General features: G+C 42.0%; 2 protein-coding genes across 5 annotated transcripts in view; one reads left to right on the forward strand and one right to left on the reverse strand.

Annotated features, from left to right (window-relative positions):
• Positions 1-10,465, forward strand: part of LOC142370921 (uncharacterized) — a 35,052-nt gene extending 24,587 nt beyond the window's left edge. The window contains exons 26-35 of one of the 3 annotated variants that reach the window (XM_075453452.1): positions 1,494-1,706; positions 1,788-2,000; positions 3,534-3,695; positions 3,780-3,908; positions 5,564-5,652; positions 6,500-6,623; positions 7,481-7,689; positions 8,504-8,612; positions 8,687-8,859; positions 9,762-10,465. In XM_075453452.1, coding sequence (XP_075309567.1) covers positions 1,494-1,706; positions 1,788-2,000; positions 3,534-3,695; positions 3,780-3,908; positions 5,564-5,652; positions 6,500-6,623; positions 7,481-7,689; positions 8,504-8,612; positions 8,687-8,859; positions 9,762-9,909 — 1,569 coding nt within the window. In that variant the 3' untranslated portion in view covers positions 9,910-10,465. Of the gene's footprint in view, positions 1-1,493; positions 1,707-1,787; positions 2,001-3,533; positions 3,696-3,779; positions 3,909-5,563; positions 5,653-6,499; positions 6,624-7,480; positions 7,690-8,503; positions 8,613-8,686; positions 8,864-9,574 lie in introns of those variants that run through there. The other 2 variants (XM_075453453.1, XM_075453454.1) reach the window with 2 other exon arrangements.
• A 98-nt stretch (positions 10,466-10,563) lies between these two features.
• On the reverse strand, positions 10,564-27,221 carry LOC142371019 (nuclear distribution protein nudE homolog 1-like). Of its 2 annotated transcripts, none has more exons than XM_075453591.1 (8): positions 27,106-27,221; positions 25,137-25,290; positions 20,638-20,786; positions 18,810-18,946; positions 17,612-17,848; positions 16,592-16,677; positions 15,286-15,419; positions 10,564-12,800 (listed from the first exon to the last, which is right to left on the reverse strand). In XM_075453591.1, the coding sequence occupies exons 1-8, from the start codon at positions 27,189-27,191 to the stop codon at positions 12,752-12,754; spliced, it is 1,032 nt and encodes a 343-aa protein (XP_075309706.1). In that variant the 5' UTR covers positions 27,192-27,221; the 3' UTR covers positions 10,564-12,751. The 2 variants fall into 2 exon arrangements, with proteins under 2 accessions (XP_075309706.1, XP_075309707.1); XM_075453592.1 differs by having other exon boundaries at positions 16,581-16,677.
• Positions 27,222-27,951: the final 730 nt, after the last annotated feature.

The raw sequence follows: 27,951 nt of genomic DNA on the forward strand, positions 1-27,951 counted from the left end.
TAAAGCAGCATAAAAACAAGCAATTTAAAGAGAAAAAAAATTAAAACACAGTTAAAAGCAATCAAAGAAGAGGGGGAAAAGAAAAATATAAACTCAACCATAAGCACACCGAAAGATAAATGTTTTTAACCTGGATTTAAAAGTGCTTACAGTTGGGGCTGATTTCAGTTCTGCTGGTAGTTTCACTCATTTTCAGCTCCTAACTCAAGGGATGAACCAGTGTTGTGTCCACACAGAACAGACAACTTAGCAAAGAAGCCATTTTAAACTGGATCTTTAGGCACTTTGTTCCCAGCAGCCTGTCACAGAGACACATCATTTGTTCCCATTTCTTTAGCTGCATGTGTGGAAAACAGCAAAGATAACACAGTCTGACAGACAGAAAACAGGATTTCTGCAGCAACAAGGTGATTCCCAAAGAGCTGTTAGCTGGAAACTTGGCATATCTCAGCATGGTGTGCAGTGTGTCCTTAAAACATTTGATGAAACTGGACAAGTGGAGGACAGAAGAAGAAGTGTCAGGCCTAAAGAACTATCTACAGCAGATGGACAGGATCTGAAAGTGATGTCCTTAAGAAAGAGGAAAACATCCAGCAAAGACCTGACACAGGAGCTGAGAGATGCATCTGGACCTTCAGCTGATCCATCTGCTGTTGGCCCAAGCCTCATCAGAAATGGGCTCCATGGAAGGGTGGCTGTCAGGAAGCCGTTCTTAAGGAAGGGAAACAGGGAGAAAAGGCTGAGCTGTGCCAAAGGACACAAGAAGTGGGCTGAAAATCAGTGGCAGCAGGTCTGATGGAGGGATGAATCCTCCCCAGAGCCCGGAGCTCAACATTACTGAAGCAGTGTGGGATCATGTTGGCAGAGAACGCAACAAAAGGCAGCCCACATCCAAAGAAGAGCTTTGGGATGTCCTTCAAGAAGCCTGGAGAACTATTCCTGAAGACTCCTTAAAGAAAGGACAGAAAGCTCGTCTGAGAGGGTTCAGGCTGTGCTGGAGGAGAAAGCAGCTCAGAGCAGATATTCACTTTAAAGCTGCTCAGAACTGAACTAACTCTGGTTCTGCCTCAGATTCTGGGTTTACATTCATGTTTGAACATATTTCAGTAAATCCCTGCTCTTATTTCCTGTTTTTCTGGAGATATATAGAGAAATGAGGGCTGGCTTTGGACTTTTGCTCAGTTTTTTAAAACACTAGAAATCCTAACTGATAAGTAAAACTAAAGATATTCACTTTAAAGCTGCTCAGATTCTGGTTTTATATTCACGTTTGACCACATTTCAGTTAATTAATGCAGCTGTTTCCCGTTTTTATGGAAATATGTGAAGAAATGTTTTTTTTTTTTAATACTTTTGCACGTCACGGAGACAAGAATCAACAGGTTACAGATGTCAGAAGTGTTGAGAGTGGCCCCGATGTGATGAAACCAGACCTATATTTATGGTGCCACCGCCCGTAATGATGCAAACGGTTTGCACGTCATGTTCTTCAGATGCTGGCGGAGGAGCGAGGCGTCTCCTGTAAGTACGCAGAGGAGCGGGACCGAGCAGAGTTGGAGGCGAGGGAGAAGGAGACGAAGGTGCTGGCTCTCGGCAGGGCGCTGGAGGAGAACCAGCAGACTCTGGAGGAGGCGGAGAAGACCACCAAGGCGCTCCGAGCTGAGATGGAGTATCTCATCAGCTCCAAGGACGACGTGGGAAGAAACGTGAGAGACGCCATCTGAAAAAGAAGAAGCATTCTTTCTTTTTTCCAGGGAAAGTCTGACATCATTCTGATCGTTTCTCAGGTTCATGACCTGGAGAAGGCGAAGCGTGGCCTGGAGGCCGTGGTGGAGGAGATGCGGACTCAGATGGAGGAGCTGGAGGACGAGCTGCAGGTGGCTGAGGATGCCAAGCTGCGTCTGGAGGTCAACAGTCAGGCCCTCAGAGCACAGCATGAGCGGGAGCTGCAGGGCCGCGAGGAATCGGGCGAAGAGAAGAGGAAGCAGCTCCTCCGACAGGTGAGCAGAGCCCGATCACTCCTCCGAGTTTGGACTAAATTGTTTATTTATTATTGTGAGAATGCTTTAAGGCATTCTCACAATTAAGTTCCTGTTTCTCTTTATTATTATTATTCCGACAGTTTTCGGCACCTAACTACTCCTGCATACTTTCAGCTATTTCTACAATTTTGGTATCAAAACATTCAGCTCTTTCAGCAGATTCCTGCTATCATTTTTGGCGTTTTTTTACTTTTACACTTTTTAAGATATTCAACTTTTATTCAAGTTTTCCCGTCATTCAAATGAATGGAAACTGTTCCAAATCATCTTCCTCTTTCCAACCTAACTACTTCTGCATGCTTTCAGCTAGAGACACCATTCAAACTTTAAATGGGTCACAAGACATTCAGCTATTACCACTTGTTTCAGCTTTTTCAAATCTTCAGCCAATTTTGAAATATGACAGTTTCAAAAACATGAACATTTTGCTCCTTCTTGATTTTTATGAATGAGCACACAGTGGAGTGCGTGCTGATAAGTTTCAAATGTTTCAGTTTTTTCAAACAAATTCCTCTCAGCTTTCATACAGTTTAACTTAGAGAAACAAATTATACCTTAAAATGCAGGAAAATTTGTCCTCTTTCAGCCAATGTAACTACTAAAGAGCTCACATCTACAGAATTTCAGCTATGAGCCTTAAACCGAGATCAACCTCTCAAATTCTCTGACTAACTCCAATGTTAAGTTTGGTTGTACACAAAAATCACAAAATTCCTTCAACCAATACCTCAGCAACAGTTTTCACTGCTAAAATTGAACTATTTTCAGATTTTTTAGCATGGTCAGCTATCCCCATTCAGCTCATAAGCATTCTCACTGCTGTTTCACAGGAACAGCTCTTTCTAGTTGTTTGTTTGCACTTTAATAAAACATTACAAACAAGAGTATATCACAAAAGAAAGAAATAGCATAAAATAAATAAATATATATATACACACAATAGATAATAAATGATAAGCTGCAATGAATCAGTGCTGGAGAGGTTAGAAATCCTGGGAGGGCCTATCGAGAACCTCACCTTTAAGATAAATACACAAAATTAAATGTATCTTATCAGGATAAAAAAAAAAAATAGATTAATGAGAGAGAAAAAAACCCAATGAAGAATAAAAACAACATCACAAAAATCAATAATCAAGCAATGAAATCAAGAAATAAATGACAATAAATCAAAAGACTAAATTGCAATGGCAACTATAAACAAAAAAGAGAAGAAAAGGTCTTAAGACAGTCCCATAGAGTAAAGATGATCTTTTAATTTCCTTTCATAAATGGGCAGGGAGGGAGAGCTGCTTGTCAGGTGAATATACTTGTTCCATAAAGTTACACCTTTATATTTGATGACAAACATTGGAGCTGCAGCTGAAACCAAATCTATTGGAAAAGATTCTCAACGACTTCTCGCATCGGTCGAGAAGCACCGTCGCTTTAAAAAAAGGTTCAGGATTGTCCCCGTGAGGGTTTTCAGGTGGTCTGGTCTCTGTTTGTCAGGTGCGCGAGCAGGAGGCGGAGCTGGAGGAGGAGAGGAAGCAGCGAGGCCAGGCGTCCGCCGGGAAGAAGAAGCTGGAGGGGGAGCTGAGGGACGTGGAGGACCAGCTGGACGCCACCAGCAGGGGGCGAGATGAGGCGCTCAAGCAGCTCCGCAGAATCCAGGTCTGGAAACCGGGCTCAGAACCACTCCTCCGTGTGAGCCGATTTGATTGTAAAACGAGTTGACCCTCTCCGCCGTCCTCCCAGGGCCAAGTGAAGGAGCTCCAGAAGGAGTTGGAGGACTCCCGGGCAGCCCAGAAGGAGGTCCTCTCCTCAGCCAGGGAGTCCGAGCGCAGATCCAAGACCGCGGAGGCGGAAATCCTCCAGCTGCACGAGGTGACGCGGTGCCTTTGTTTTTATCTGCAGGTGCAAACCGGGTCGACCCTCCGATTTAGTCAGGATGAGTTCCTTCTTTCTAAAAGTAGAACATTTAATGCATCTTATACGCATACATACTTTATAAATAAGAAATAATTATTCTCCGTACATCGGCCGTAGGTCGGGTTGTGGAGGCAGCAGGTCCAGCAGGTAAACCCAGACGTTCCCAGGCCAGATGGGATGTCTAATCCCTCCAGCTCCTCCTGGTTCTGACCCGGGGCCTCCACCTTTTTGTGGTTCAGAACGAGGGGCTGTAGCGATGCACTAATCTCACGATACGAAACACGATATTCAGCCAAAGATACGATTTGATTCGATACACTTACGTCATTTTCTGAAAAACAGGGACAGTGTGATTTGACACGAATCGTCGCTGATTGGAGAATTTGAAAAGGCGATTTAAAAAAGAAAAAAAATAATTGTTTTGTTTTTGTTTGTTTGTTGCTGTTGTTTTTTTCTTTTTTAAACCACTTGGACCTACTTCCTGTTTTGCAGTCTTCTTTTAAAAATGTTTTTTTAGACACACCAGAAGCACAAATCCGTGCTGGAGTGCAACAATCCAACCAAACTACACAGTTTTTGTCTGAACTTTATCTAAGCACTTACTTTAAAGCCTTGAAATGGTGAGGTGTTTTTTTTTTTACTACTTTTTGTATGTTTTTTATTATTATTTTTATTTTATTTTATTTTAAATGAGTTAACCCTTATTTAGAAATTGATGCGTTTATTTTTGTGAATCTTTCCCCTGAAATGCTGATTGGTAAATTTAATGAACCGTAAAAGGTCCGTCCTTTGAACCAGAAACAAACGAACATGTGCCCTTCATAACGTTTTTTTTTTATTTTAAATTTTGTCTTTATTAAGGATCGTTACATGTCAATCATACTATTATCACAGGTTACATCCCTTTACAGTCTGATCCTTTTACTTTTTTTATTTTTTATAATTAGAACAGAACATGAGGTGATATATAAAAATAAAACCACAAAGGGAAAAAAACAAAACACTAAAACAAACAAGCAAGATGTTAATATGCTTCTTTCTTGTTAAACATAGGTTGGGCGTCTCGGGAGAATATACATTTTCCATTTCTTCCAAATTTCCTCAAATTTACAGTCCTGGAGCCTCACAGAGAAAGTAATTCTCTCCATTCGATAGATTTCATATACAACATCATACCATTCCCTAATAGATAGGCTTTATAACGTTTTTATGAACTAATTTATCACTGTTTTGTATAATGTGAGCTCCCCTGGCATTGTCTTATATTAATGTTCTGTGTTTTCACTAATTGTAACGTCGGACTTTTCAATAAAGTTTGCTTTAAAATTTTTTTTTTTAAATAAATAAATATTTTTTTAAAAAAAAATCGATACTCGCGGCTGAAAAATCGATACTTATCGGGAAACAAAATATCGATATATAACGCAGTATCGATGAAATTGCTCAGACCTAATCAGAACCACAGCCTGTATTTGATTATCCAGCTCATTAAAGTGGCCCGGTACCCCCCACAGAATCACGGTCAGAACCCTCCTCTGGACGGTCAAACGTTTTTCACTCTCTGTGCCTTAAAACGTGTTCCTTACCTTCCTGACTTCCTGCTTGTCCAGATGTTGGCAGCAGCTGAGAGAGCTCGTAAGCAGGCGGAGACGGAGAGAGATGAGCTGTCGGAGGAGCTGGCCACCAACTCCTCTGGAAGGTGGGTTTTAGTGTGTGAAAATAAATAATAACAAATATAAATAATATCTACTAACTTCATCCGAATTGTTCTTAAAGTTAATTATATAACACCATCAAATCCTCTTTTTATTAACCAAAACGCACTAAGATTTCCTGATCTTGTTAAATTGAACACTGTGATGTACAAGGCGTATAATCACATGCTCCCATCACCAGTCCAGGAGCTCGTCGAGCAGCGAGAGAGTCAGTATAAACTTAGAGGAACAGGTTTAATCAAAGAGATTCAAACTAGAACGAATAAAAAAAGGTTTTGTATTTCTATTCAAGGTGTTAGTGTGTGGAATAAGCTAAATGAGAACTTAAAAAGTTCTAAAACAGTAGAAAATTTAAAAAAAAGGTATTAAAACCATTTTTAATTGAAAATTATAAAACTGTAGTATGATTGATGGACATTGTTTAGCTTTAAATCGTCTGTCATGTTCAGATGTTTTCTGTAATGTAAGTATCGGCTGCAGTTGTGTTTGCAGGTCTTGTTTTCTTGGAATCATATATAACGTGTGTAATAGGCACAATAAGTTTCTTTTTACTTCAGCCTGGACCCTTTTGGTCATTACATAATCAAAGAAATCGATTGATGTTTATATTTTGTTATGTATTATAATGACCAAATAAAAGGACCTTACCCTTAATATGAGCATGTAAATGGATGGGATTATCCTCTGAGGACATCTGAACATTTAATGGAGATCCGGACGAGTAGAGTTCACCCCTCACTTCTGTATTTTATAGTTTAAGACGTGAATTATTTAGATGTTTAACATCAGAGGATGAAAGCGAGACTGGTGCGTGTCGATCCTCCTGTTCAGGTCACTGATGTCTGATGAAAAGCGCCGGCTGGAGACGAAGGTCAGCCAGCTGGAGGAGGAGCTGGAGGAGGAGCAGGCAAACACGGAGAGCCTCAACGAGCGGCTGAGGAAGAACCAGCAGCTGGTGGGTTCAGCGGGGTGTTGTTCTCCAGTTAAACTCTGCAGTATTTACCACAACTGGAGCCAAAAACATCAAAAACAGACTCAACTGATCTAAAGCGGTTTTTAACATTCAGATCCTACAGATGAATCAGATTTTTTGTTAAAGTTCAGACTGACACCAGGGGGCGCCACAGATGCTGTTGATCTGAAAGAAGCTAACAACCAAAGGAGAAAAGATGGAGGGATGATAGATGCATGAATGCATAATGGATGGAAAGAGAAATGGATGGATAGATAGAAGATAGGATGAATGGACAGATGATAGAAGGATGAACGGACGGATGGATGGATGGATGGAAAGAAGGAAGGATGGATGGATGAATGGATGGAAAGAAGGAAGGATGGATGGATGAATGGATGGAAATAAGGAAGGATGGATGGATGGGATGAATGGATAGATAGATGGATGGATAGATAGATAGATGGATGGATGGATAGATAGATGGATAGATAGATAGATGGATGGATAGAAGGATGGATAGATAGATAGATAGATAGATAGATGGATGGATAGAAGGATGGATAGATAGATAGATGGATAGATAGATGGATAGATAGATGGATGGATGGATAGATAGATAGATAGATAGATGGATAGAAGGATGGATAGATAGATAGATAGATAGATGGATAGAAGGATAGATAGATAGATGGATAGAAGAATAGAAGGATAGATGGATGGATGGATGTTAACATTAACATCCAGTTAGACGGGGAACAGCAGGAACGTGGAACCAGTCTGAAGCGGCATTGTTTTCAGTCTGTCATCAGTAAGCTGCTGGGCTCACGCTAACCTCTCTGACCTGTCCTGTTCTGAAGGTGGATCAGCTGGGAGCCGAGCTGGCAGCAGAGAGATCCTCCTCCCAGAGCCGGGAGGCCTCCAGGCAGCAGCTGGAGAGACACCACCGAGAGCTGAAGGCCAAACTGGGGGAGGTGGAGGGCCAGGGCCGCTCCAGGCTCAAGTCCTCCATCGCTGCTCTGGAGGCCAAACTCAGAGAGGCAGAGGAGCAGCTGGAGCTGGAGAGCAGGTAACAGAGAGTCCAAAAGTCCAGAAGTCCAGTTCCAACTCACATATGAGTGAGTCTTGTTCTGGGGTTGTTGTTTTGTGAAGTCGACTTCCGAGCCGTAGCTTTATCTTTAAGTTTAAACGCGTGAGCGCTTTGAACACCGGTGTTTAACCTTAAATAAACGACGGCCCTTAAAGTGCTCGTGGTTAAAACCGGCAACGTAAAAGCACATCCTGGTAAAATACTTCAGCTCTGAATCACTGAACCTCACGGAGGAGTTTAAATCACAGAGCTCAGACGGATTAATGAGCCAAAGAACCAAAACTAGGAGCCGAGCGGAAAATACTGTGAAGAACAATCAGGCAGCTTTAAGGCGCAGTTCCCCCGGTGGCCACTAGGTGCTGCAATATTTCAATTCAATTCATTTTTATTTATATAGCGCCAAATACAACAAATGTCATCTCAAGGCACTTAGATAATAAAGTCCAATTCAAGCCATTTGGAATTCAATTAATTGTAATCATAATTATTCATAAAATAATCCAATTCGTTCAAATAATATGCTTGAAAATGATCTATTTTGGAAATCAGAGCTTCGTTTCATTCGAACCTCCAGGCTCACACAGATAATTTGACACCATATTTTCTAAAATCGTCCCTTCAGTCGCGAACAGATCGACGCAGATTTAAAGACAGAGTCTTCCTCTGCAGAAACTCCTTCACCTGTACAAATCTAAAAACCTCGTAAACATTCATTTGTTCTTTCCCTGTAATCTGCATCTATTTCCAACTGTGAGAAAAAGAGTGACACCAAACTGCCCTGTGTGACCTGCAGAGAGCGGCAGGCCCACGCCAAGACTGTGCGTCAGAAAGAGAAGAAGCTGAAGGATCTGAGCGCCCAGCTGGAGGACGAGAGGAAGCAGGCGCAGCAGCACAGAGACCAGGTGAGGGTGGAGGACAGGAGGCTGAAACCAAAGCCCCGCCTCCCCGGCCCAGTCTCACCTCTGATCTGCTGCAGGCGGAGAAGGGCGGCGTGCGGGTGAAGCAGCTGAAGCTGCAGCTGGAGGAGGTGGAGGAGGAGGCGCAGCGCGCGGCCGCCGGCCGCAGGAAGCTGCAGAGGGAGCTGGACGAGGCGGCGGAGGCCAACGATGCCCTCAACAGGGAGGTGTCTTCCCTCAGGAGCAAACTGAGGTAACACAGAGATCAGACGAGTTAAACATGTTAAAGTGAAGGAATCTTTGATTTGATGCGTTTGGGGCTGGATTTGGGTCAACATCGAGGCATATTTCCTGTCAGTCAGCACCTGCAACGCCTCAGTAAACTGTTTCCTTTAACTGCAGACTCGTTTGCAGAAGAATTTGTTCAAGAAATGCAAATTAAAGGACGATTACAGACATTTTTGATAATGGTTTGAGGTATATTTTACGCAAAAGCAGTAAAAAAGGAACGAAATTAAACATCAAAAGTCAGAATAAGAAGAGTTTAAGGCAGCAAACCCTCGTAAAATGTCATAAAAGGCTCCGAATATCAGCTTCTGATGTGTATATGATTCTTATTATTATAGAAATGCAAATTAAAGGACAATTCCAGACATTTTTGATAACGGTTTGAGGTATATTTAACGCAGCCAGAATGTTCAGCAGCAAAAACAGTAAAAAAAGGAACGAAATGAAACATCAAAAGTCACAATAAGAAGAGTTTAAGGCAGTAAAACCTCATAAAATGTAACCCTGCGGTCATAAAAGGCTCCGAATATCAGCTTCTGATGCATTTATGATTCTTATTATTATAGAAATGCAAATGAAAGGGTTTGTACGTGAAACTGAGGAGCTGAGAGGCTGAGAGATGACTTGTGATTTTAAAATGTCATTTTCCTCCTTTCTGCTCCTGCTTCTCGCCTCCTCAGAAACTACTGACCTGTCCTGAAAAGTTTCCTCCTCTTTCTCGGCCGCCATTTTGTTTCTTAAAAGAGTTCGGGGGCTTTAACCTTTTTCCTGACTTCATCTCGCTTTGCAACGAGCCTTTTCTCTGTCCTTCTCACCCTCCTCTTCCTCCTCTCCTCCCTTCCTCCTGATGCGTCGGGTTTTCCTCAGGCGTGGCGGTGGGGAGGCGGCACTCGGCGGTCCCCGGAGCTTCGGCCGGAGGATCAGAGAGAACTCGGAGGAAGAGCCTCCTTCTCCTGCCCGCACCCCCCCTCTGGAGCCCCCCGGGGAGGCGTTCACCTGCCCACCTGACGAGTAGACCAACGCACGCTTTTATCTAAAGATATTTGAGATTTTTTTAAACCTGGATATTCAGATTTATGTTTTAATGTAAGTAAATGAGAATAAATATGTTATTAGACTGAATCGGAACCCAAAAATTAGCTGGAAAACAAACAAATTATTCACTTAATTGATCGTTAAAAATCTTTCTTAGGCAAAAAGAAGCCAAACGTTTGTACGTTCAGGCTCCTAAAACATTAATTTATGCTTCTGCTGGCACATGATCATCAAGAATCTCTCGTTTTATTTAAATTATCAGTTATTTAAGAACGAATCATTTGAAAACCGTAGTTACCATAAAAAAATTAACTCTTTATGCACATTTATCTCTAATCATTTCTGTTTTGATGCTTCATTTGTGCTCCAGTTGGAAATGTTTAATCTTTCTTTGTGAAATTGCAAAAATAAAAGTGACAGATTTGGAGTTTTAAGAGATTTCTGCTGCGTTTGATGAGCTTTAAGTTTTAAATTACGAGGAAAAAAAGGCAGCTTACACAGTAAAGTCACTGAATAAAACATGAGACGAAGCACAATCTGAGCCTTTTTGTTGTCATTTGTTGCTAATAACATGCAAACGCCCCCCAAAAAGGGTTTTCCTTCACCCTCCTTTCATAAATAAACTCAGTCAGGCTTCGTTCGTGTCAAAGTTTTATTCCAAAAGCAGCGCTGCAGGTGAGAACAACACAGGACAGAACGGTTCGTCAGCTCTTTATTAAGTACTTTTATAGATTAAGAAAAGAAAACCTCATTCCTGTCATTCAGCTGATCCACAACCTGCAGATATTCACCCTATGTTAGTGAGCCTACAGTAGAAAACACTACAAGTCAACCTATTAACATCCTTTTTAACATAAAACACAAGCAGCCTTCACTGAAGTACTCCGACATTTAGCCCTGCAGAGGGATTTCTGTCTTTAAAGGTGCGTCCTCCGGCCCTCCGTTTCAGACATTTACCGGACGTAAAAACACAGAATCTGAACGTCTGGAGGGTGGAGCTGAAGCCGAGCTCAACGATCCGTGACATTTCCAGAGTTAACGCAAACCTTCGGTCTCAGGGGAGCTAAATACCAAACGTTACGATGCAAATAACCCGATCTGATCCCTTTTCTGTGGGTGAGGTAGAACAACACAAAGGAACTGCTAACAGCTGCTAAAAAATACCTGAAAACACAGTGTTTATCAGCATAAAACCTCCTTAAATCAGGACTGACGACAATCTGTGGCTTTCAGTCACATCCTCACTCGTTCTCGGGTTGTTGTATTTCGTGAAGTCGACTTCAGAGCCGTCGCTTTATCTTTAAGGTTAAAACGACGGTCCTTAAAGTGCTCGTGGTTAAAACCGGCGTAAAATACATCCTCCTTCTGACGCTTTCAGCACATCCTGGTGAAATACTTCAGCTCTGAATCCCTGAACCTCACGGAGGAGTTTAAATCACAGAGCTCAGACGGATTAATGAGCCAAACAACCAAAACTAGGAGCCGAGCGGAAAATACTGTCAAGAACAATCAGGCAGCTTTAAGGCGCAGTTCCCCCGGTGGCCACTAGGTGCTGCAATATGCTTGAAAATCAGAGCTTTGTTTCATTCGAACCTCCAGGCTCACACAGATAATTTGACACTATTTTCTAAAATCGTCCCTTCAATCGACACAGATTTAAAGACCAAATCTTCCTCTGCAGAAACTCCTTCACCTGTACAAATCTAAAAACCTCGTAAACATTCATTTGTTCTTTCCCTGTAATCTGCATCTATTTCCAACTCTGAGAAAAAGAGGCACTTTTAGGTTTCGCCAACATTTTGTCGCCTTTTTTTTTCTTCGTACGAACGCAGCTGTGCACGTGTGTTTGCCGTCAGTGTTTTCACAGCAGAAGAAAAGAAAGACATTCTCAAAGAGGATCAAAGTGCCCGTCCAGTGTGCAGCCCCCACGGTGTGTTCAGAGAAACCCAAAGTCGAGTGTTTAAAACTGCATTTTACAACACGGATCCAGTGGAAAAAACAAACATTCAAAGGTCGGGACTCTTTGCTGCCTTCAGAGGAGGTGAAGCGGAGTACTAACGACTAAAAGGAGCTTCTGCTCTACTGCTTTAATATCACCAGTCTGCGGTTTCCAAAGAATTAAGAGATAAAAATGTAAGATCGGTGGCGATTAAACACCGTCTCCGCTCCTGATATTCAGAATACATCCAGGATTCACAGCATCATAATAAGGTGGATCCTTATCGGCTCTCTGGCCCGTGGAAAAGCAGCTAAGTCCAGCTAATTAAAGCTAAAAGACAAGAGTTTATATGCCAGAATCTTCACTTTAAATGGCTGAAACCTTCATTTATGCCACAGCTGATCCTGATGTGTGCATTTTCCTGCAGATCACACACACCCGACTCATTTATCTGCTGCTTTATGGGTGGTTATCAGCCAAAAAGGAGGAAAATGGAGCTAAACGTGAGGGGGCTTTCTGAGCATATGCTGCATAATTCTACACCTGGATCCGTGGACTCGCTCTGCGTTGAGTCCGAACACACCGTCGGAGGAGCCCAAAAAAAAGCTCAAAATTCTCAGTAAAGTCCAAACGGAAGGAGCCCGAGTCCAGTGAGTTAGTTCAAGCCAAGTGAAAGTGCTGAAAAGAAGTCCCGTTACTAAGGAAACGGCCAAACATCCCACGTGTCCCTGCAGAGGTTTCCACACACGTCACATGTGTTGCTTCGTGTTAGCGTGTCCACGATGTCCCGAAGAGGCAGCGGCGCCTGTGTGAGGTGAGGTGGGCTGGACGGAGACAAAAAGGGCCGAGCGGCTCCCAGGAGGACTTCAGATGTTTTTAACTCTCACAGCAGCAGCTTTGATCCGGCACCAAAGTCCAACCTCTTCACCAGACTGTAAAACACAAAGAAACACATTCAGAAAACCGTCTTCCTCACAGGACTTCACAGTGTAAACAGTCCCATCTTTCAGAGTAAAACCATTCAGGCGGGGTTAAAGTTCAGGTGTAGAAATCACACCCCCCCTCAGTTCAGGCTCCATCATGTTTGGGACACAGTGATGGTGGCTACATTAAAGCAGCCATGTTCAGCACTTTGGCTGTGTTCGAAACCGCCTACTACATACTACCATACTACATACTCATCGATCAGACAGTATGCAGAGCGTTTACCCACAATGCATTTCGCTCCTGCCCGAGCCGAAATCAGCCGGCCTGAAGCTGATTTCTCTTAAGCTCTAAACTCTGTAAACTTTAGCAACATTTGAAACATTTTCAGGTGAGAAAGTAGTCGTTTAGATCCCCAACGTGTTGAAAACCTGACAAAATACCGGCTGTTTACAATTTTGTTCCCACGAATTCGGCGCTACTAAAGCTAGCTGCAGTGAGCAACGCACTTCCTGTTATTTTCACAAAATAAAATACCCGTTGCCTTTTATCACAGGGAAAGCCATTACGATAAAATTGGTGCTTTTGTTTTGAAAACAGGAAGTGAACCTACCCTCGTTGTAGCTAGCTTGAAACTGCCGTTTTGACAGGAAATGACGATCGGCGACGTCACGTTACGTTGCATCTTGGGTAGTTTGAGTATGAGTAGTAACCTCATGATGCATACCCAACATTTAGGAGAATCTAGTATGCATCCGGGAACTTCTGCTTACTCAAACTCGCATACTAACTCAAAAAGTTAGTATGAGTAGTAGGAGAAGTATGCGGTTTCGAACACAGCCAGAGTTTGTCCCTTTCAGTTTCTTCTTCTGCTGGATTTAAATCGGCTGACGGGCTCGGCCGTGTTTCAGCTCTGAGAAACGTTTGGGATCGTTATCTTGTTGCAGGATGAAGCTCTGGAGGCTTTTACTGGAACTGGAGCAGATCAGATGTTTCTATCCAGCTGCCATCAGCAGCTCCATCATCAGTGAAGACGAGTGAGCCGGTACCTGTGGCAGCCACACAGGCCCACACCATAACACCCCCACCACCGTGCTTAACAGAGGAGCTGCTGTGCTTTGGATCTCGGGCTCTTCCTGGTGGTCTCCACACTTTCTTCCTGCCATCACTGATGCAGGTTCATCTGGGTCCGGTCCGTCCAGAACACCTTTGCAGCTCCTTTCAGGACTTTTTGGCAAACTGTAACGTGTCCATCCTGTTTCTGTGGCTAACTAGCAGTTACCATGTAGCAGCGTAGCCTCTGTGTTTCTGTGGCTAACTAGCGCTTAGCATTTAGCAGCGTAGCCTCTGTGTTTCTGTGGCTAACTAGCGGTTAGCATGTAGCAGCGTAGCCTCTGCGTTTCTGTGGCTAACTAGCGTTTAGCATGTAGCAGCGTAGCCTCTGTGTTTCTGTGGCTAACTAGCGGTTAGCATGTAGCAGCGTAGCCTCTGCGTTTCTGTGGCTAACTAGCGGTTAGCATGTAGCAGCGTAGCCTCTGTGTTTCTGTGGCTAACTAGCGTTTAGCATGTAGCAGCATAGCCTCTGTGTTTCTGTGGCTAACTAGCGTTTAGCATGTAGCAGCATAGCCTCTGTCTTTCTGTGGCTAACTAGCGTTTAGCATGTAGCAGCATAGCCTCTGTCTTTCTGTGGCTAACTAGAGCCCCTTTCACACTGCGACCCGCTACCTTAGTGTGTCCAAATTGCACCTTCGACCCGCGAGCAATGTGAACGCTTGGCGTGTTGGTGACCCGTGACCCCTGAAGCCGAGTTCAGGGGGCGTGGCCTAGTGGCAGAGCGTCACACGAAACACATAAAATGCTGGGCGTGTACAATGACGCAGGCACAAGCCATGCGTCGGAGGTAGGGTTAAATACACCTTGAGGACTCGTTTTTGCAATTGTATATGCAGTTCATGGAGATGTTATTTTACGGGGTGTGGATGGTTACAACGTGGGATGCCGTCGAAGAACAATACAAGAGCACTATAGTCCCCGAAATGTGGCGGTAAATAACATCCTCTGCTCGGAGGCTGAGGAGCTCGCGGACCTCCTTGTCTCCCCAGTTGGCCATATTAAAAAATGTCTCGAACTTGATGTAAAACAGAGTGAAACTTGTCCTCACCTGTCGCTGTTGTTCTGAATCAGCTGTCCATTCTGTCCTCTAAACTCCTCACGCCACGCCCACGTCCGACCCGCGTCGATTGCGTTCACACCAAACTCGGCAAAAAGACTAGGGTCCGACGCGGGTCGAAAGGCGAGTCGAGTTGACGCGGCAGCCCGGGTCGGCAGTGTGAACGCAACAGCGGACACGCTAAATTCGCGGATTAAACGCGGGTTATTCGGCAGTGTGAAAGGGGCTTAGGACTCTCAGAAGAAGGAGCTGTGTAATCAGGGAGAAAATGTCCGATTTTAAAGCAGAGTGTGAACACAGCTGCTGCACATCTGGCTCCTCACCCCTTGTTGTAGAGGCCGTTGGTCGGATGGTTCTCTGAGGAGCTGTTCTGTCCCGCTGCCGCAGCCTGTCCTCTGCGACTGGACGTCTGCTCGTGGACGTACTCCCGACATGACGCCAGCTTGGACTCCAGGCTCTACGAACGGTGAAGAAAAGACTCATTCTGGACTTATTCTTCCACAGAAACACAGAGCTAATAATGCTGAGATTTATCCGTTATTATAAGGCTACATTTTCTTATTTAGTCTACTTAAATCCCCGTTAGTCCCGGTCTAAGAACACTAATAATCAGCAGAACTCTGAGGTGGTAATTCTCTTTAAAAGATGACTGTAAACGTGCAGACTTTTTCCTTCTAACGACCGGCAGTGGGTCTGGGAGTTGATTTAGAGTCCATCTTCAACCCAGAAAGGTGCAAGTCGCTCATCTTTAATCATACAAGCACCAGTCTTAGGTTGTAGTTCTGTTACATGACAGCAGTGGAAGGATTAACGGGTTCCTGGTGGCTTTAACTTTGATTTCTCAGTTAAATTTAGCACAAATTGTTTCTTGCCGCCCTGCTGCAACACAACGTTTGATGGTTTCCGTGAAAGAAAGACATTTATACACTTGTTGACCTTTCAGTTAATCAGTTAAATCTCCTTTTTTTTGGCCCATTTTTCCTGAGAAAAAAAGAAGCTGCCTAATATTTACCCTCCTGCATCACACAAATACACCTTAAATGCAACACGCATTCATGTTTATTCAGCTTGGAGCTGGAAAAGTAGAGCGTGAATAAGGCATGTTGTCACCTTGTGTTCATCAGAGAGATTATTTATTATTTATTTAACCTTTAATGTTCGATGAATCTGTTCCTGATGGTTTTTACAGCACAGTTCAGCAGTTTTAAGTTAGAATAATGATCTTAAACGTGTGTTTCATAGTGAAAAGCTGCACTTTAACGTGTTAAATGTGTTTATGTTTGCTGCTGCTGTTTTATTAGGCTTAACTACAGGTAAATCATAAGGATTCCAAACTTGAAATAACTAAATTAAAAGTTGTACTCGTGTCCCGTCTCATCCACTATGACCTGATCTTTAAGACGTGTTCATTTCTCCGTCAAAGCAGCTGTGAGGTGGAGCTTTCAGCTCCATTTGTTTGTCTTTCTGTTAGAGAGATTATCCAAAAACTACAGCACCGAACACCAGCAGCTTTGTTTGAGGTGGAGCATTAAACACAAGACAAACCCCAGCCCGATGAGAAAGTCAAGCAGAGAGAGATTTGTGTTTCAGTCGGAGCCAAAGTGATCGATCCCTTCACCTGCTTCTTACCCCGACTTTCCTCAGAAGCTCTCCGACGATGTTTAAAGCCGAGATTCTCGTCGATGTGGTGAGCGGAGTCGCCGAAAGGCTTTCACCTGAGACAAAAACAGAGAGAAGAAGAAGAAGAGATCAGCCCCGTCTGAGCAGGAAGATGTTTCTGATTCTTATTCAAAATAAACGACTTCGGGACAAACACAACCACCTGGTTTTGCACTTAAAGGAACCTTAAATATCAGTGGTTTCCCAGCATTCCTTTTCTTTTACTTTGTGAAACTAACAAGCCAAAAGTCCCCGACATGATAGATAGATAGATAGATAGATAGATAGATAGATACTTTATTCATCCCAATTTGGGAAATTATTGCTCAGATCAGATTGCACAGATGTTAACAAACCATCTGTGACAGAATAAATCCCACGTCCTTCACTTCTAATGACGAGAGGCTTATTTCTATGCTAAATGCAGAGGACATTCAGAGAGATTTCACATATTTTGAGATTTTTAACAGGCAGCAAATCTAAAAGAACAAACTGAGAAACCATAAGCTGGCTGTTAAAAATCCCTAAATTTTTTTTTTATTTAATTGTAAACGTTGCTGCGGGGGGTGACCTGTAAAAAAACAGCTTTAAAATGATGATAAATAAAGAAAAGCGTTAATCTAACCGGAGTCGTTTAGTTTAACGTGTAAATAAACACTAAGTTTGAGTGAATCTGAGGATTTATTTTATAAATAATTATGATTACAATGAATTTAATTCCAATTGACTTTATTATTTAAGTGCCTTGAGATGACATTTGTTGTATTTGGCGCTTTATAAATAAAAATGAATTGGATTGGAACTGCTTTACTGATTGTTTATTAATCTGCAAAAACGACTTAGATTATCAGTAAAACTCTTCATTGTAACAGGAAGCTCTGCAGGTTCAACTAGCTTTAAAAACCTGACACCTAATCCAGAACAGGGCGGCGTTTACATCTTTATCAGTGAAATGAAATATAACTTTTAGAACACTTTTAATGAACTGACCCCTGCTGACGGAGGGCGGCGGGGTGCTGAAGACCTCTGTGGACGGAGAGGCTGCGTTGGAGGACAAAGACGTGGCTTTGTCCTCTGTTCTTTTGTCTGGGGGGGTGAGAGGCGGCGTGGGAAACCCAGTGGAGGAGGAGGAGGAGGAGGACGAAGGCTCTTTGACTGCGCTGCTGAGGGACGGCTTCCTGTCTTGTACCTGCTGTTTCTGCTGCACTGCCAGCTCCTGCCTGAGGTCTGAGTCACAGAAACAAGTGGAGTTAAAGGCATGAAAGGCTCCAAACAAGAGATTCAATAAAATAAAAACCCGAATCTTTCAGGGTGAGGGGCAGATTCCTGCTGAATCCTGCAGGAGCTCTACGAATCAATCTGAACAAATTACAACCCCAAAATAAAAGCCACATTGGGTCTGAAACATCAGCATCCAAATAAAACTGGTGCACAGGTCTTATTATATGAACGAATTGGATTATTTTATGAATAATTATGATTACAATTAATTGAATTCCAATTGGCTTGAATTGGACTTTATTATCTAAGTGCCTTGAGATGACATCTGTTGTATTTGGCGCTATATAAATAAAAATGATTTGAATTTTGCTCCTAAAAGTCATCTCCATCAGTGATTCTGTGATCCAAACTTGGCTGCAAAGGAAAAAAATGCCCCTCCAAAAATAAGTAAGAAAAACAACAAATAAAAGACGTTTTTGCTTGAAATAAGCTAAAAATCTGCCAATGGAACTAGTGAAAATCGGCTTGTCAAGATTTCTTGAAATAAGATGTGATATTTAGGACTTTTGAGATAAAAGTGATCTTGAAATTAGCTTAAAAACCTCTTCAAATGTAAAAAAAAAAGCTTGTTTCATATGAAATCCGACTCAAGACAATTTGTTTGCAAGACTTTTTCATTTAATAAGATATTCCAGATGTATTGTCTTAAAACAAGTCCCTATATCTGGCTGAAATAGCACTTGTTAGGCAGTTGTGTCTCATATTAAGTGTAATGAGATATTTTGACCAGAAATGAGACAAATATACTTGGTAAGATTTAGATTTTTTCCAGTGTGTCACTAATCGTGAAATACTTCCCCCTCGTGCTGTAAACCTAATTGTTGGGTCATGAAATATAAAGTGTAGCTTTAACGACTGCATAAACATGAATAAATGAAGAGTTTGTCAGCCCTTTTATAGGTTTTACCTCTGGCCTCGTCCTTCAGCCTCTGAACGGACTCCAGGAGATTCTCCTTCTCGTCCAGCTCGCTCTCGAGGAAGGCGTTCCTCTCTATGACCTGGTTCATCCTCTGCTCAAAGTCCTCCAGAGACATGATGGTCGCCCTGGAAGACGTACGAAATAGCTTTCACTTTTGTGTCACGTTTGTACCACACAGTGAATCGGCTGTCAAAAAGGTAGCTGGTAACTATAAATCAATGCTCTGATTAACTGATCATCAGCCAGTGTGAGCAGCTCTATAAAAGCAGAAGTTCTGTCAGTTTATTCAGGTGTGTGTTAACACGATGCCAAGGAGGAAAGACATCAGCAGCTGTTGCTGCCCATCGACCTGGGACGGGTTATAAGGCCGTTTCCAAACTATCTGGAGTCCATCGTTCCACAGAGAGAAAGATTATTCACAAGTGGAAAACATTCAGGACAGCTGTCAGTCTCCCCAGGACTGGACGTCCCAGCAAGGTCACCCCAAGGTCAGAAACCCAAGAGCTACATCTCAGACTCTGCAGGCCTCAGTTAGCATGTTAAAGGTTAAAGGTCACCCCAAGGTCAGAAACCCAAGAGCTACATCTCAGACTCTGCAGGCCTCAGTTAGCATGTTAAAGGTTAAAGGTCACCCCAAGGTCAGAAACCCAAAGAGCTACATCTCAGACTCTGCAGGCCTCAGTTAGCATGTTAAAGGTTAAAGGTCACCCCAAGGTCAGAAACCCAAGAGCTACATCTCAGACTCTGCAGGCCTCAGTTAGCATGTAAAAGGTTAAAGGTCACCCCAAGGTCAGAAACCCAAGAGCTACATCTCAGACTCTGCAGGCCTCAGTTAGCATGTTAAAGGTTAAAGGTCACCCCAAGGTCAGAAACCCAAAGAGCTACATCTCAGACTCTGAGGGCCTCAGTTAGCATGTTAAAGGTTAAAGGTCACCCCAAGGTCAGAAACCCAAAGAGCTACATCTCAGACTCTGCGGGCCTCAGTTAGCATGTTAAAGGTTAAAGGTCACCCCAAGGTCAGAAACCCAAAGAGCTACATCTCAGACTCTGAGGGCCTCAGTTAGCATGTTAAAGGTTAAAGGTCACCCCAAGGTCAGAAACCCAAGAGCTACATCTCAGACTCTGCAGGCCTCAGTTAGCATGTTAAAGGTTAAAGGTCACCCCAAGGTCAGAAACCCAAGAGCTACATCTCAGACTCTGCAGGCCTCAGTTAGCATGTTAAAGGTTAAAGGTCACCCCAAGGTCAGAAACCCAAGAGCTACATCTCAGACTCTGCGGGCCTCAGTCAGCATGTTAAAGGTTAAAGGTCACCCCAAGGTCAGAAACCCAAGAGCTACATCTCAGACTCTGCAGGCCTCAGTTAGCATGCTAAAGGTTAAAGGTCATGACAGCACAGTTAGAAACAGACTGAACAGGTATGGCTTGTGTGGAAGGGCTGCAGGAGAAAGCCTCTTCTCTCTAAAAAGAACATGGCAGCACAGCTTAGGTTTGCAAAGCCGCATCTGAACAAACCACAAGACTTCTGGAACAATGTCCTTTGGACAGAGCAGACCAAAGTGGAGATGTTTGCTCATAATGCACAGCAGCACGTTTGGAGGAAACCAAACACAGCATATCAGCACAAACACCTCACACCAGCTGTCAAGCACGGTGGTGGAGGGCTGATGATCTGGGCTGGTTCTGCAGCCACAGGACCTGGGCACCTCGCTGAGTTTTAACACCCGATCAGAACCATTTGTTGCGTCCTGATCAGTGAAAGCTGAGAACATCTTTGATGTGTTCAGAGATATTTCAAACAGTTTTTGAAGCCTCTGACCTCTTGGTCCTCTCCAGGTCGTCGTTGGCCTGCTCCAGCTCTCTGATATACTTGTGAAGCTGGTCTCTGATGGCCGTGGTTTCCGCCAAGTCTCCCTCCAAGCTGGAGATTTGCCGGCAGGCCTCAGAGTGCTGGGTCTCATACTTATCCTGGCAGGAAAAACAAGAACAAGAAGAAGAAAAGGGAAAGAACATGAGGGCTAAAGAACAGCAGAGACGCTCCACAATTAAACTTCAGAGCACAACTTTGAAACAGCTTCAAACAACAGAAATAGAAGTCAGCTGATGAAGCTTGTGCTGCATTGCTTTTTTTTTTTTTATAATTCTCTTTTTATTGATTTTCAGAAACAGAAAACATATATAAAACAACACCGCCTGCTAAATGCATTTCATGTCAGAAAATAAAATAAAATATAAAGTTTCCACAGCAGGCTACACACTACACAAGACAAGACAATGACAGAAAAGACGGACAAAGGGAACAGCTCGGAGGTAGGGCATCCTCCATGGTGTATACATTATGCAGCTATTCTTCAGCTCGACTCCAGAAATATTATAGAGTGGGTATCTCCGAAAATCTCTCTGAATTCAAACATAATAAGTTCAGTAACCGGAGGTCACCACGGCAAATTACACAGTATGCCAGCTATCTTACACATCTAAGGATACAACATATTATATTCATACACCACTACATTTTTGTGTTTTAACATATTTTAAGTTGTTTGTAAGGGTGGAGCTCTTCAGTTCTTCAGGTCACTGCCATAAAGGGGCCCCATATTTTCGTATAGATATCTAATCTACCTATCATCTTAAAGCCCAGTCTTTCATAAGAGGCGACTTTGGCTATTTCCTCCATCCATTCCTTAAAGGATATATCCCCTTTGGTTTTCCAGTGTTGTAGTATTATTCTACATCCAGTAATGAGTGCTAATCGGCACCATGAGATCTGGTGGGCACTCTGACCACCGTCCCTTGGTAGCACGCCTAGCATACAAAGCATTGGGCCCTTTACCAGAGAGGAGGCCATCACTGTATTAATGAAAATTATAATTTTTGACCATAAGACGTCAACCGTGGGGCATAAATAGAACATGTGTAGGTAAGTAACACACACAGCATTGCATCTCCAGCACAAGTCGGTGTCTCTAAGTCCTAGTCTTGCCATTTTGCTCGGGGTCCAATATGTTCTATTAATAATTTTATAATTAATCAGACATGTCTGCATTTCCCTTGAGACCTTGAACCATGACCCAATAATTTCCCCCCATGTTTCACCACTTATCTCCTCCCCTATGTCATTCTCCCAGCATCTCTTAAGGCCTGCAAATGTGGGTGCTTGAGACTCCCTCAGAAGGTTGTAAAAGTATGATGTTTTGGTTTTTAAATGCCAGCCTCTTTCTAACCTGTCCTGTATCTCTGTTTTTATAACAAGAGGTAATTGATTAAGGCGTGTCAGGACACAGCTCCGTATCTGCAGATACTTCCAGAAGTCCCTACCTGGTAGTCTATATTTTTTCCTTAATTGTTCAAAGGGCATAAGTTGATCTCCATCAAATAGATCCCCAATATAAACAATTCCCAGTTTCAACCACCCAGCCCAGTAAAATGTTTTTTTGCCTATTTTCAAATATGTGTTATTCCATAAAGACGTTTTACAAGTGAAAGCAGAGTTTGAGCCTGTAATCTTGTGTGTAGTTTTCCACGTTTCCTTTGAAAAGGCCTGGGAACTGGGTTATCATATGGGGTGGCCCCATTTGTTTGCGTAATAAACGCATGAATAGGGTGAGGTTTTAAGAGGTGTCTCTCGATAGACACCCACATGGGGGCTTGTCCAGCTTGTGCTGCATTGCTGCTGCACTGCTGCACTGTGTCACGCTTCAGCTTTAACTTCACACATGTCCTATCAGATAAAACCTCGTATGTCTGCCTCTTTATCTCAGGTTTCCCTCAAAAATAACGTAATTACCGCCATTACACCACCCGAATGAATACAAAAAGCAGCCCGATAAAGAGGCTCTTTGTGTGAGATAATGAAATTCAACATAAATTAAAGCCTAAATAATAATTAAATCATCTCTCTAAAGCTCAAAACAAACTGAGTTTATGGCTGTAATAAAGATTAATGTTTAGTTTTTGACTCTACAGTCGTGTTTATCAATATTTACGTATGAAAAGTTGTAGTATTTCATCTCTGCCTCAGTCATCTCATGTTTAACTCCCACGGCTTAAAGAATGAGTAAAGTTTAAGGTCTACGGGATGAAACAGTCACCGACTGAGAGGATTACACTTAAACCTCGTTTCAAGTGTCACATTCACAGATTTTGAGTGAACACAGCTTAACACACGACACGAAACAGTGAGAAAAACGCTAAATATGCACCCATGTTCTTCTTCTTCTTCACACATTCATCAGCTGTTTTTTTGCGTTTTGTTCACATGCAAATTTAAAGTCTCTGAGACTGAAGTTACAGCAACTTTTGGACTAAAATGAATCGATATTTTAGACTGTAAGTGTAAATAATACAACTAAATGATTTTTAGCAGGATTATAGTTGTTGTGGCTGTTATTTTCCATTTTCTTCTTCCGCCATCAAACCATTTATGTTTGCATTTAGTCTTCGTGTGACGATGAGCTTCTTCTTTAGAGGTTTCCTCATGATGCCTCATACATGAAGCCTGACGTTGGCTCTTGAAAGTGACACACATCTGTGTTAAACATTTAAAAGCAGCTACTGAACGGTTTAAGTTTGGTTCAGATTTGTTTTTGTCAACCACGACTTGTTTATTTTTCATTTTTAGCGGAGCAGCTATTTCTGTGATTTTTCTGTGAAAAAAATCCCCGCTGTGTTCTTAGCTGAAGGATAAATCCAGAGAGGCACCGGGGACACGTAAACTGTGACAGAAACGGTCTTATGTGAAGCACCGCCATCGCCTCCAGACACAGAGCGAGCGCAGAAGCCATCAGCTGCCTTTTTCTGTGCTGAATCAATCCTCTGTGAGTGTGCGTTCAGAGGAACCGTTTCAATGCTGGGGCCATAAAACTCCACTTATCAGCTGACAAATATGGAAATTCCCAGCCAAGTCACATCTATTCAGTGTGTCAGTTGGTTAAATGCAGTGGTGTCAAAAATACACATATTTGTTACTTAAGTAGAAGTATAGATACTGCAGTTTAAAAACACTTTGGTAAAAGTTGAAGTATCAACTTAACCTTTTTACTCAAGTAAAAGTGAAAAAGTATGTGCTCCAAAACCTACTTAAAGTATAAAAGTATAAAGTAACCTTTAAATAATTTTTTTTTTTTAAAACCCACACACAAAGGTAGATGCCACTATATGAATTGCAAGCTTAATTTGAAAAGTGATTAGTTCTACATGTGGCCCAAGACAACAATCATAAAACCATTACTGTCAAAGACAAAGTCACTCAAGGAGCATGTTCTTTCTCAAACTTTATTGGAATTCAATCCCATCAAAAAAAACAAAAAAAAGTCTTACTGCCTGAAAAAATACATAACTATGCCAGTTGTTATTCCGAAAACATCAGCGAGGCAAGGCTAACGCCTTTGACAATTGTTAGCTGCTAACCGGGCATGTCTTGGCATGTTCCTATGCTAGCCAAGCTGCAGCAAAATATATCAATTATCAGTTCACAGTTCGGTGGTAACAAAGAATAAGCTTACAACTTACCTCTACATGTTTTTTCAAATTGGAGGGAGAGTTCTTGAACGCCAAAATTGCGTGGGTCTTGGGTGTGCAGAGTTTACATTGCATTTTCCAAGAGTCATTTTTGCACCCGACTATTTTGAAAAAATCTTTAAGATAGGGCCAAGGATGAGGAAGGTCTCTTTGGTCTCCGTCTCCATCTCCCGATACACTCTCGCCTGTGTCCGACCTTTCAGACATTTCGCCATCTTTTTCTGAGTCGGACATTTTGCGTGGCAGCTTCGCGTTTGCAGTTAGTTGTAGAACACCTGCTCGCTTCTGACGAATGACGATTTAATTGGACGAATAGCCTAACCGATGAGTGTTTGCGTTATATGATTCATCCAATTACACTCGTTCTCACTAGGTGTGGATGGCTGAAGTCAAGAGTTAAAAAAAAAAAAAGTAACGAGGCTGTTTGTTTTGAAAATGTAAGGAATAGAAAGTACAGATACTTGTGTGAAAATGTAATGAGTAAAAGTCAGAAGTAGGCAGAAAAATAAGTAATGGAGTAAAGTACAGATACCTAAAAAGTGTACTTAAGTACAGTAACGAAGTATTTGTACTTCGTTACTTGACACCTCTGGTTAAATGCAAATTAAAATAACTTTTTCAGCCCTGAACGTCCCCAAGACACCAGTTTAAAGCTTAAGAGGAACTTGTAAATGATGTTTAATCTTTTAAAACAACTCTGACTGAAGGTTTTATGCAGAATTGTTAAAAACCAGGTTTTCAGTCTCTTGATGTGAACTTGGGGAGCTCAGATATATAAAGCGATCCCGTCCTCTGTACCTTGTAGTTTTCCAGCTCCATGCGAAGACGGTTATTGGCGCCGAGGAGCTCCCGATTTCGCGCCTCGCACTGTTTCAGCTCCGTCTCCAGCTCCACCTCGTAGTCCCGACTCATCTGCTGGAACTCCTGCAGCTCCTCCTGAGCCTCCTCAGCACTGAAAACACAAGCAGCAGCTCAAGTAAAAGGAAAAAGAAGCCAAATGTAGTGTTTAGTTTTACTTATCAGTTAGGATTTCTAGTGTTTTTTAAAAAAAAACTGAGCAAAAGTCCAAAAGCCAGCCCTCATTTCTTTATATATCTCCAGAAAAACAGGAAATAAGAGCAGGGATTTACTGAAATATGTTCAAACATGAATGTAAATACAGAATATAAAGGTTAAAATCAGAGTTAGTTCAGTTCTGAGCAGCTTTAAAGTGAATATCTGCTCTGAGCTCCTTTCTCCTCCAGCACAGCCTGAACCCTCAGACGAGCTTTCTGTCCTTTCTTTAAGGAGTCTTCAGGAATAGTTCTCAGGCTTCTTGAAGGATGTTTTCCTCTTTCTTAAGGACATCACTTTCAGATCCTGTTCATCTGCTGGAGATAGTTCTTTAGGCCTGACACTTCTTCTTCTGTCCTCCACTTGTCCAGTTTCCTCAAATGTTTTAAGGACACACTGCACACCATGCTGAGATATGCCAAGTTTTCAGCTAACAGCTCTTTGGGAATCACCTTGTTGCTGCAGAAATCCTGTTTTCTGTCTGTCACACTGTGTTATCTTTGCTGTTTTTCACACATGCAGCTAAAGAAATGGGAACAAATCTTAATTCCAGTCTAAAACCCACAAAGAGCTTCTAGATTATTCATTTCTGGTGGCATAAAACAGTTTAATCATTTCATTTATATTAACTGTTCCATAATTAGTCATTAGATTATATCTTATATTCCTTTTTTAAGCTTTAAAATGAATCTCAGTAACTTTTTCTTGATGTTGAATAACATATAATTCTTATTATTGTCTGTTTTTTCCTACTTTTCTACTTTTAGACGTGATAACATTCATTTCTTTGGGATTGGGATTTTTTAAACTGAATTTCTTATATTAATTTGACTCTTGTGGTAACTGAAAGCAGTTTTAACGTAAATGTACAAAAAAGTTGAAACTATGAAGCTGTTTTTCACAGATGCAGCTAAAGAAATGGGAACAAATGATGTGTCTCTGTGACAGGCTGCTGGGAACAAAGTGCCTAAAGATCCAGTTTAAAACGGCTTCTTTGCTAAGTTGTCTGTTCTGTGTGGACACAGCACTGGTTCATCCCTTGAGTTAGGAGCTGAAAATGAGTGAAAAAGCAGGAAAAGTCCAAAGAAAAACTTTGAAAGACCTTCAGAAAGCCTGAAGAACTGCTGCTGGCTGGTTGGAAGTAAGACACAAAGAAATGAAGGATGGCTTTTGGACAGTGTTGAACAGAATGAAACTGCAATAATCAGTTTGGAGAAAAAAAACAATCAGACCGAGATGTTGCTGAAGTGCCAGAATAAATCTGAAACAGCCTTGTTTGGACTATCAGTCCTCCCAGACTGTTTCCCACACACCCACTGGGATATGTGGACATCGGGGGGTTAACCACAAGAGTTTCAACATCGCAGAAATGTGTTTGCACAGAACGCTTTCAATTATTTGTCTTGCAGGAGAGCAGAAACACTGTATTAGTTTCAAAATTATTTACACACCTTGATAAATCCTGACAGATCACATATTTATGTGTGAAGTGGTTATTTTCTCAGTGGCACAACGTGTTTAAACACAGTTTAAAGTTACGTATTTATGGAGGGAGTGAGATTATCTATGTCTGACGGGTGAGGAAATATACTGAAAATGATGACCCGTGTCAAACTGGTAAGCAACACAGTGGATAAAAGACGGGTTGAATGTGGGAACAATAGGAAGCAGCAGTAAAAACAGATGTTTTCAAAGAAGATAAAGAGAGACCCACATCTGTTGGTGCCTGGCAGCCTGGTCCTTCCAGTACTCCAGCTCTTCCTCCAGAGACCCAAACTGTGGTGGCTCCTGATCCCCCATCTCCAGCCCAGACCCGGTTCACACCAAGGCTAAACTAATAAATGAAAAATCATAATTTCCTATCAGATCAACGATAAACCATCCAGCAGATTTTCTTGGTGTGACTTCGGCTCGGTTAGTTAAGATAACAAAAAACAACTAAAAATGGTATAGAAGGAAGGGATGTGAAATATCTAAAATGCATAACCATCAGATGGCCAAAGCCAGATCCTCCTACTTATAATGTATGGATTCAAAAAATATGGGACATCTACCAGATGGAGCAAATGACATACTCATTAAGACTTCAGAAACCTATTTTTATTAAACGATGGGAACCTGTTATAGCTCTGCTAATACAAAACGTGTATAGCATAAGACTTCTGGTTAGGTACTAAATACATTCACACCACCAGCCATTTGATACCTAGAGGGGATCTTTCCTTTTTTCCTTCTTCTTTCTCTCCTTCCTTTAAAAAAATCATTTATTTTTTCTACTTGGATTATTTATTCTTCCCCTTTCAAAGTATCACTACTTTTAAAATTATCATTATTATTTTTTTTTTCTAAATTATGTTCAGTTATTTATCTTTAATTTTCACTTCAAATCTGTGTCATTGGTCCCATGTTTTATTAGTTTTCATTTATTGAACTACTATATTTCATGACTGTTGATTTTGCTAAGATAATGTGCAGCTGTAAACAGAAACAGGAAAACATGTACATGAAGGGAAATTTGACTTGTCATGTTACCATTGTGAAATAATGAATAAAAATCAAG

Source organism: Odontesthes bonariensis, chromosome 21 (assembly GCF_027942865.1).
Source record: "Odontesthes bonariensis isolate fOdoBon6 chromosome 21, fOdoBon6.hap1, whole genome shotgun sequence".
Lineage (NCBI taxonomy): Eukaryota > Metazoa > Chordata > Actinopteri > Atheriniformes > Atherinopsidae > Odontesthes > Odontesthes bonariensis.